This window comes from Silene latifolia, chromosome Y, assembly GCF_048544455.1.
Source record: "Silene latifolia isolate original U9 population chromosome Y, ASM4854445v1, whole genome shotgun sequence".
Lineage (NCBI taxonomy): Eukaryota > Viridiplantae > Streptophyta > Magnoliopsida > Caryophyllales > Caryophyllaceae > Silene > Silene latifolia.
The window spans coordinates 313783996-313794837 of NC_133538.1; the positions used below are offsets into that span (position 1 = coordinate 313783996).

The window sequence follows — 10842 nt, forward strand, 5'->3', positions numbered from 1 at the left end:
ATTTTAGGGAATTGAAAAACAAATTACCTTATTATTACTTCATTGTCAATGCAGCCAAAATACTCCGAATAGATTTGACGATGAACTGATAGAATCGTTGCAAAAGATGGTCGATGAGAAAAATCCCGTTGCAAAGAACTTTAGGATGGCTAGGGATAGATTGTCTTCGAATGAAGACGTTGAGGTGAGTATCAGACTCATCTCTAGAAGAGACACAGACGGGAGAACATATAATTGCCCAACGGCTTCAGAAGTAGCAACGTTGATCGAGGGTGATTTAGGTCCAAACATGGATAAACGAGATATTATTGTTCAAAAGTCATGCGGGAGGTTACAACGTATATCTGAGCTACACCCGTCATACATGGCCCCACAATATCCGTTATTATTTCCATTTGGGGAAGACGGTTATCGATTGAGAATTCTTCACGGTGAAGAATCTCTTGGGATTAGCCAATCTGAAAATCCGCGTGACAAATTAACACTCAGAGAGTGGTTTGCATTCCGTATACAGGATAGACCATTGTCTATGGAGTACCCAATATTGTTATTAGCCCGTAGACTCTTTCAGCAGTTCTTAGTTGATGGATATACAACGGTTGAAGCTCATAGACTATTGTTTGTGCACTTCAAGCAGGATCTACTTCGCGTGGAAAATTACAATACTCTTTCACGAGCTGTTGAACAAGGGGACGTTGAGCCATCTTCCGCCGGCTGTCGATTAATTGTTCCCCCTTCTTTCGTGGGAGGTGGTTCTTACATGAGAGTGAATTACCTTGATACAATGACCATTTGTAGGTGGTTCGGTTATCCTGATCTATTTATCACTTTTACGTGTAATCCCAAGTGGCCATAAATCACCCGGTTTGTTAGTAAGAGGGGTCTGAATCCCGAGGATCGTCCAGATATTTTGTGTCGTGTCTTCAAGATTAAGCTTGATGAGTTGATGATTGATTTCAAAGAGCGTCATATATTTGGTAGGGTTAGAGCAGGTACGCACTAACTCACCTTTCGTGTTTAATATTTTTTTACATATTCTATTATGGCGTATTATATATTCTAAATTATTTACGTAATTCTATCACAGCGGTCTATACAATTGAATTTCAGAAGCGTGGTCTTCCCCATGCTCATATCCTATTGTTCCTACATCGAGAAGACAAGTTTCCCGAGGCTGCAGATATCGATAAAATCATTTCTGCGGAGATCCCTGATCCCGTTTCAAATCCTGTGCTACATGCTATCGTTGCTACACACATGATGCACGGACCCTGTGGGACTGCAAGACTGCAATCACCATGCATGGTTGGGTCTAAATGCTCAAAATTTTTTCCCAAAAAGTGTATCGAAAGAACAACTGTCGACAAAGACGGTTATCCTGTATATAAGAGAAGTAAAGACGGACCAACAATAGTTAAGGACGACGTGGAACTTGGCAATGGATTTGTTGTTCCATATAATCCATAATTACCGTTGAAGTATCGTGCACATATCAACTTGTAGTGGTGTAACCAGTCGCAAGCAATCAAATATCTTTTCAAGTACATAAATAAAGGATCTGATCGAGTGACAATGCAGTCTTCTTATAGACGCCACAATGAGGAAGATCCTTCACAGGTAGATGAAATTAAACGGTTCTACGATTGTAGGTACCTTTCAGCATGTGAGGCTACATGGAGAATATTCGCATTTGACATTCATCATAGGACTCCCGGCGTCGAAAGGCTACAGTTTCACCTTCCTGGCGAGCAAAGCGTATTTTTTAATGATGAAGATCCTATTGACGAGGTCGTAGGTAAATCATCAATGGGAGTGTCAAAGTTTCTATCTTGGATGAAGATTAATAGTAGTGACAAGGAAGAGTTGCAGATAGCTAAAGAACTATTGTACTGTCAATTTCCGACTAAATTTGTGTGGCATAAAGGCAAGCGAGAGTGGTGCCTTCGAGAAAGAAATTTTAAGATAGGCAGGTTGCAACATGTGCCACCGACTTGCGGTGAATTATATTATATGAGAATGATGTTGAACCATGTAAAGGGGCCTAAAAGCTATGAGGACATAAGAACGGTGAACGACGTTCCCTATCCCACATATAGAGAAGCGTGTTATGCTTTTGGCTTAATCGGTGACGACAGAGAGTACATTGATGCGATAAATCAAGCAAGCGAATGGGGGTCCGGATTTTATCTTAGAAATCTTTTTGCGACTTTATTGTTAAGTGGGACGTTGGCCATGCCAATCAGAGTCTGGGAGCAAACATGGCCTCTTCTATCAGATGATATCCTTCGCAGGCAACGCAGTATTTTTCATAACCCAGGTATCGTTAAATCTGACGATTTATCTATTATTCGTTTAATTTATATTCGTTGCACATGATGTTAGTTATTATAATTTTTACGTATGTATATCAAAAATATAACATAATACTTAATAATACGTTATGATGACACTACAAAAATCATTACGGGTTTAGAACTAACCGAGGAGGAATTGAAAAATTATGCTTTGATCGACATCGAAGAATCACTCCAGTTAAATGGGAGTAGCTTAGCAAGATTTGAAGAAATGCCCCTACCGGATACATCGACAACGTTACATCACGGGAACACGCTGGTCATGGATGAGTTGTCTTATGACAGAGAATCGTTGCAGGCAGAACACGCTTCTCAACTCTCTTCAATGACTGATGAGCAGAGGTCGGTCTATAATCAAATTATGGAAGCTGTTGCATCTAATCAAGGAGGTATGTTCTTTGTGTATGGCTATGGGGGGACTGGTAAAACATTCATATGGCGAACTTTGTGTGCTGCCTTGAGAAGTCAAGGTGAAATTGTTTTGCCCGTTGCATCTAGCGGAATTGCAGCAACGTTGATACCTGGTGGTAGAACAGCGCACTCGAGACTTGGCATTCCGTTAAACGTGACCGAGAACTCCACTTGCCCCAGAATTAAACCTGGTAGTTATTTAGCAGAACTGTTGATCAGAGCGAAGCTCATTATATGGGATGAAGCGCCGATGACTCATAAACATAGCTTCGAGGCCGTTGATAAAAGTTTAAAAGACGTGATGCGTGTTGTAGATGCGCGTAATGCAACACTACTATTTGGCGGTAAAGTGGTAGTTTTTGGTGGCGATTTTCGGCAAACACTACCAGTTGTTCAAAAAGGTAGCAGAGCTGACATTGTGCATGCGTCTCTTTGTTCGTCATATTTGTGGAGTTCATGTAAGGTATGTTCAAAACTTTATAACAAATGGGTATTAAAACTATATTCATTAACATTTTACCTTCTTTTTATTTTTAAAGACGTGTCATAAATTTCAGGTGCTTAAATTGACTAGAAATATGCGCTTAGAAGTCGGAAGTGCATAAACTAATGTAGATGAGATAAGGAAATTCTCGGAGTGGATTCTGGAAATTGGAGATGGGTTGGCCGGGGGTCCAAATGATGGTGAAGTTGACATAGAGTTCCCCGTCGATGTACTTATTCAACACGTGACAAATCCAATTGCCTCAATAGTAGGTATCACTTATCCTGCTCTTCAAAATCGGTTATGGGACCCTGATTATCTTCAGGAAAGGACAATACTCGCACCGACTCATGAAATAGTTGAAGATGTAAATGATTATGTGTTATCACTTATTGATGGGCCAGAGAGACTTTACTTAAGCTTTGATGAGGTCAGTAAAGATGATGCAACTATAGGTGAGCGTGACCTTTTCTCCACAGAATTTTTGAACAGTATTAAATGTCCTGGGCTCCCTAACCATGAATTGAGATTGAAAAGAGGTGATATGGTTATGTTGCTTAGAAATATTGATCAATCACGTGGCTTATGCAATGGCACCAGATTAATAGTGACAAATTTAGGGGCTCGCGTAATTAGATGTACAGTTTTAACTGGTAGTCATAAAGGTGATCAAGTGCATATTGCCCACATTACACTTACGCCTTCAGATTCCAGTAAATTTCCAGTTCGCTTCAATAGAAGGCAATTTCCCATTGCTGTTTGTTTTCCGATGACGATAAACAAAAGTCAAGGCCAGTCCTTATCTCAAGTGAGCATTTATCTCGCTAAGACCGGTCTTGATCATGGACGACTATATGTCGCGATATCCAGGGTTACAAGCAAACAAGGCCTGAAGCTTTTGATTTGCGACAATAACAAGCGTACATCTAATACGACAACCAACGTAGTTTACACAGAAATTTTTGAATATTTGTAAAGTTTCATTAGTACTATAACATTTGTAGCATATTTCTTTTTCCGTTTCGTAGTAATTAGTAATTTCAATTATATTAAGTCGAATATCAAATTATGGACTATTTACATTTTCATCGCATTGCACATTTAATCACGTTCATTTACATGCTTTTGTATCCAATAATAGCGCCTACAGTTACGACCCGTGCATTTTTTGCACGGGTTTAAAACTAGTATCTAGTATAACTTTAATGTTTTAAGGGTATAACTTTAGTCGTAAATAGTATAACTTTAATGTTTTAAGTGTATAACTTTAGTCGTAAATAGTATAACTTTTATAAAAACCAAATAAAAAACGAAAAAAGAATCGAAAATAACGTAATCCATAATAACAAAAACAAGAGGAGATTGTTATTTCACATATAACCATTGAATATCTAAGAAAAAACCAAATAACAAAAAAATAAACCAAATAACAATAACAAGAGGAGATTGTTATTTCACATATAACCATTAAAGTTGTACATAATGTCATTAAAGTTAGGCATAATGAACATTAAAGTTAACAAATAGACCTTAGAAAAAAATGTAATTTCACAAATCTAAAAAAAAAACAAAACCAAATAGATATAAAAATTAAAATCAAGAAATCTGAAAAATTAAAATCAACAAATCTAAAAAACCAAAATTTAAAAAGATTTGAAAATAACAAAAATCAAAATTTAAGACTAGAAACTAAAAACATAAAGGATAAAAAGAAAAACAAAAAAAACAAAAAGAGTACATCATCATACAAGAGTACATCTTTTTTAGACAACTGTACACAAGAGTACATCATCATAACTCAATTTTCGACCGTCTACAAGAGTACTCTTTTTTAGACAACTGTATACAAGAGTACATCTTTTTAAATAAAAAAAAATCGAAAACGATAAAACCATAAAAACAGCAAAAACATAGAAAAGGCAAAGATACTCAATACAAGAGTACATCATCATCAAATAAAAAAAAGACAAAACAAAAAAAACCCATCGAAAACCAGATCGGAATCGAAAACCAGCAAAAACAATCGAAAATAACAATCGAAAAGGAGGTGGGAGCAGGCGGTTGTCGTGCGGTTGATATTGGTGGTTGTGGATGGTGACGCGTCCAGATCTGGACGTGGAGGAGATGTGGGGAGTGAAGAGGTCGTGGAGACAGAGGAAGTGGATTGGTGGCGAGTGTGGGTGGTTGGTTGTGCGAGGCAGGTGGGTGGTTGGTTGTGCGGTTGTGGGGTAGTTCGTGGCAGGAGGGAGGACGGTATGGTGGTGGTGAATGGTGGTGGAAGGGTGGTTTGTTATGGTGGTGTTGTTGATGAAGTTGTTATTGTTTATTTTTTTGGTTTTTTTTTGTTGATTTTTTTTTTGTTGATTTGTTTTTTTTTTTTGAGAGAATGAGAGAGAATGAGTGTATGAGTGAAGTGTGAAAGAATGAATAATGAGGAAGTGGGTAGGGAGATTAGAATGGTGGAAGAGTTATACAAAATTAGGAGGAGTTATACAGAATTAGGGAGGGAGATTAGGGAGGTTCATTTGTGACCCTTGAATGAGATGTAATCTCATCCCTCCATTCCTTCCATCCTAAGGTCCTTATAAGGACTTAGGGACTCATAAGATGTAAGGGCCTTATGAGAACCCTTCTCTCTCTCTCTCTCTCTCTCTCTCTATATATATATATATATATATATATATATATATATATATATATATATATATAGGATTGTATGTTCAATTTCTTGGCCTATGAATGTCGATTATTTTTGAATTTGTTAATTTTTTGGGTTATTATCTAATTTGTTGATAATTTAGCTTAATTGATTTCCTGAATTTCATTTATTTGTTTGCCTATTATTGGATTTTCTGAATTAGTTGCCTATATACTACGAATGTAGAAAAATGACTCGAACTTGGATGATTGATGCAAATATGAGTGACCCCAACTATAAGGATGGTTTAGATGAATTTTATGAAGTCGTTTCGAACAATTTGAAAGGTTCTTCTAGTATTCCATGTCCTTGTGAAAGATGTGGTAATATTAGGTATATGGCTTTTCCGGACGTTAAAATACACCTAGAAAAGTGGAGATTTAGTCGATCCTATACACGTTGGATTTTTCATGGGGAACCATTAGAGGACGAGAATAGCTTTGAAGAAGATGATGTTGAGGTATACGAAAGGCTAACTGATGATCCTGAGTTTGCCGAGTTTTTTAAGTTGGAAGAGTTGGAACCAGAGAAGTTGAATGTTGGGTTTATAGATAATGAAGAGAATGATGATGAGTCGAATGCTTTTGAAGATGTAGGTGATGACACTATTAATTGGGATGACCTTAACAACATGTATGAGAAGTTGTGTGAGTCTGAAACACCTCTGTATCCTGGTTGTAAGTTCACAAAAATGTCGGCTGTGGTGAAGTTGTATAATATCAAGGGGGCAAATGGGGTGAGTGACACGTGTTTCACTAGTTTTTTAGCCTTGATAAAGGAGTTGCTTCCAGATGGTAATGTTCTACCTGTTAAGACATATGAGGCAAAAAAACTAATAAGAGGAGTGGGTATGAAATATGAGAAAATACATGCATGTTCAAATGATTGCATATTGTATTGGAAATTATATCAAAACTTAACCAATTGCCCTGGCGTTATAAGGATAAGGAAGGGATCCCGGCTAAGGTGTTGTGGTATTTTCCAGTGATACCAAGATTCATAAGGATTTATGCGAATCCCGATGATTCAAAAATGTTAACTTGGCATGAAACAGGAAGAATAAAGGATGGAAAGCTAAGACACCTGGCAGATGGTATGCAATGGAAATCGTTCGACGCTAAGTATCCCGAGTTCGGCAATGAACCTAGAAACTTACGTCTAGCACTGTCCACTGATGGAATGAACCCACACGGAAACATGAGTAGCCAACATAGTACTTGGCCAGTAGTGTTGGCTATTTATAACTTACCTCCATATGTGTGCATGAAAAGAAAGTATTTGATGTTGTCGTTGTTAATTTCCGGCCCTAAACAACCTGGAAATGATATAGATGTCTATTTGGAACCTCTTCTAGATGATTTGCGAATGTTGTGGGATAGTGGGATAGAAGTATTTGATGCATATAAGAACGAATCTTTCAATTTGAGAGCGATGTTTTTGTGTACAATATCTGACTATCCAGCATATGGCGACCTTTCTGGGCACACAGTTCATGGAAAAGAGGCTTGTCCATTGTGTGGGGAGGATATCGAGTCTGAATACTTGAATTCTTCTCGTAAGTATGTGTATATGGGAAATAGGAGGTTCTTGTATCATGACCATTGTTATCGCAAGATGCAGAAAGCATTCAATGGAAGACAAGAACTTCATCAACCTCCTAGAATTTTGAATGGGCATGGAGTTTATCAGAAATAAAGCATATTGAGATAGATTATGGGAAGAAGAGCGGCTCTAAATTGTCTACTCGTGGGTATAAGAAAAGATCCATATTTTTTGATAAACTTCCATATTGGCCTGACCTGGAGGTCAGGCATTGCCTCGATTTCATGCACATTGAGAAAAATGTCTATGATAATATTATCAATACCCTTCTGAATATTCCCGGTAAAATAAAGGATAACGCCGCAGCTAGGGAAGATATGAAAATGATGGGTATTAGGCTAGAGTTGGCACCACAGAAGAGAGGTAATCATACATTTTTACCGCTAGCAGCTTATACTCTTTCACGGAATGAGAAAAAAGAGTTCTGTGCATGTTTGAATGGAATTAAAGTGCCACATGGTTATTCGTCGAACATCAAAAGCCTAGTGTCGATGCAAGACCTAAAACTCACCGGGTTAAAGTCACATGATTGTCACACTTTGATGCAACAATTACTACATGTGGCTATTTGTTCCATTTTACCTGAAAAGGTAAGATATGCTATAACTAGATTCTGTCTCTTCTTCCAGTCCATATGCGAGAAAGTCATCGATCCCTATGACATGGATTCATTGCAGGACCTCGTTGTAACCTCTCTTTGTCAGTTGGAAATATATTTTCCACCCTCTTTATCCACTATCATGATTCATCTGACCATTCACTTGGTTAGGGAGATTTTGTACCTTGTGCCCATGTACTTGAGATACCAGTATCCTTTCGAATGATTGATGAAAGTCTACAAGGACTATACATCTAATCGGTATCGTCCGGAAGGTTGTATTGCTGAACTCGCTATTTTAGACGAAGCTCTTTCATATTGTTACGCTCATCTATCCCCTGAGGAGTTGATTGGCGTTCCTAAGAATCGTCATAGTGACTGGATGACCGGAAAAGGTATTAGCTGTGATTTATGCTGGTGCTGATATATGCTACTGCTGATATATGCAGGATTTTGAATGGCATGAAACAAATTTAATTTTTAAAAAAATTACGAAAATGTAATAAAAACGGTTACTAAAACAAAAACCCTTGTAAATACCTTTCACAAATACCCGCACATAATATTCAACAACAGGTTTTAAAAGAAGAATCGTTGTAAATACCTTTCACAAATACTCGCGCATAATATTCAACAACAGGTTTTAAATGAAGAACCGTTGTTACTAACAATTTCAACAACGGTTATGTGCCGTATACCCGTTGTTAAAAGTCGTCACAATTTTGGTGGGAAAGATACAACAACGGTGTTTTATATGATAACCGTTGTTATATTATTCCCACCAAAATTTTGACAAACTTTCCACAACGACTTACTCGCAACAACGGCTTTTAACCGTTGTGAATAATTTCCACAACGGTTTTAGTAAATAACCTAACCGTTGTAAATACCTTTTACAACGACCGCTTTAACAATGTCCGCTTTTTGTTTTTACAACGGTTTTTACCCGTTGTAAAACCCTGTATCTGTAGTAGTGTTAGGCCGGTTGTGATCCCGTAGAGCCATTTGTGGTGGTGGATTTGGTATGTGAGGGGGTGGTGTTTGAGGTGGGCTATTTGGAAGAGGGAAGTTGTGAAATGGATTTTCTAGTAGAGGCTCAATTGTGATGTTTGGTTGAAGTGGGGTTGTGGTATCGATGTTTTGTAGGATGTGTGGGTTTGGTTGGTATATGTTTGCTTGAGGAAGGTTCCGAACTCTATCAAGGGTCCTTGTCCTCAAGGTCCTAAAAAGCCTTTTGGGGTCGGAATTGAAGAGTAGAGCTTGGTGGTTCCTTCTAGGCATGCACTCGACAAACCGTTAGTCTCTTAGTGTCTTTACACACTAGGGGAAGGCAAGAAATCACACACTCTACAATGAAACACACAAGTACTAAAACAAACTACAAGTGAGATAAGACTAAAGCAAAGACTCTTAATAAACCAAATATAACCTAATGCCATCCCCGGCAACGGCGCCATTTGATGAGTAAGATGTAGGTAGGGTCAAGTCTCTTATCACCAACAATAATTTTAACCCAATTTAGTGGTGTAAATCGGGGTCGAACCACGAGGATGGAGGGGTTCCTACTTAGCTTAATTAAGAGTCTAGTCTAGTCGAAAATGAAAGGAAAGGAGTTGATTTGAACTACTATATGTAACTAAAGCAAACAATTAAGAGGAAATGTATACGATTGATTAAAGGCTAGGGCTTTCGGGTTCATCTAAACGGTTTAAGGGCAAACATGATGATTTAAGGAGTCTATGATGGGAGTTTATCCTAGGATGAATAATCAATGGGTTGATTATCCTAAAGGTGATCACTAATTTTCATTAAGCATCAACCTTCTCTTAAACATACAACAAGACCGCCACAAACTTTCATTCAATGGAGGAATTAAGCAACAATGAAAAAAAGGCATAAGCTTTCACTCACACAATTCATCAAACACCTTGTGTGCATGGATAAGAAAGATAAACAATTCACCAAAGACTCAAATAATCATACAATCATGCCCATTAATCCCATTTAGACTCCCCCTAAACCCTAGAAGGATTACTACTCACTCATATTCAAATATTTCAAACAAACAAATGAAAAAGAACAAACAATCAAAAGAGATGACATGGTAAGGATTCCAACAATGTTAAAAGACAAGTTAAAATGTAAACAATTGATTAAACAAGTAAATAAGAGAAGAGATGTACCAACAATGAGTAAAGATGATTGCTTGATTGAATTAATGAAGAGAATCCTTCAATATCTCCCAATACAACCTAAAAACAAAATGTAAACAATTGACTATAACTACTACTAAGCTAATTTTACTAAATGATTAATATTAATTATGGAAAGTGTTAGGCCCAAAATCTGGATATGGGCTGACTTGGGGCAGCAGGCCTGGAAGCGTTATGGGATGCGGGATATCAGGGAGTCAGGGTGCCAGCGTCAGCAAGCAGCGTAGAATATGGGCTTTGGTCCACGCGGGAGAAGCTTATGAGAGTCCAACATCTTGCGGGATCCGAAGAGGGAAAGTCCTACTCAATGTCAAATTAGGGATAACTTGGAGGGAAAGCAAGAAACCCTAGCCCACGAGCTTCCCTATATAAAGAGCCTCGATGCAAAGAAGAAGGAGGATCAGAAAACACAAGAACTACACCCTAGCATTCATAGCAAGCATACGAACTGTACTTTCCTCTCGAATTATAGTGAAAATATT

At 37.9% G+C, this 10842-nt stretch overlaps 2 protein-coding genes across 2 annotated transcripts in view; both read left to right on the forward strand.

Moving 5' to 3' along the window:
• Window positions 1-1467, forward strand: part of LOC141631214 (uncharacterized) — a 32160-nt gene extending 30693 nt beyond the window's left edge. Inside the window, exons 5-7 of the mRNA XM_074443916.1 lie at window positions 55-794; window positions 906-992; window positions 1088-1467. Of these exons, the coding sequence (XP_074300017.1) occupies window positions 55-794; window positions 906-992; window positions 1088-1467 (1207 nt within the window). The remainder of the gene's footprint in view (window positions 1-54; window positions 795-905; window positions 993-1087) is intronic.
• Window positions 1468-1572: 105 nt separating this feature from the next.
• On the forward strand, window positions 1573-4225 carry LOC141631215 (ATP-dependent DNA helicase PIF1-like). The gene is made up of 3 exons (XM_074443917.1): window positions 1573-2317; window positions 2474-3223; window positions 3381-4225. The coding sequence occupies exons 1-3, from the start codon at window positions 1573-1575 to the stop codon at window positions 4223-4225; spliced, it is 2340 nt and encodes a 779-aa protein (XP_074300018.1).
• Window positions 4226-10842: the final 6617 nt, after the last annotated feature.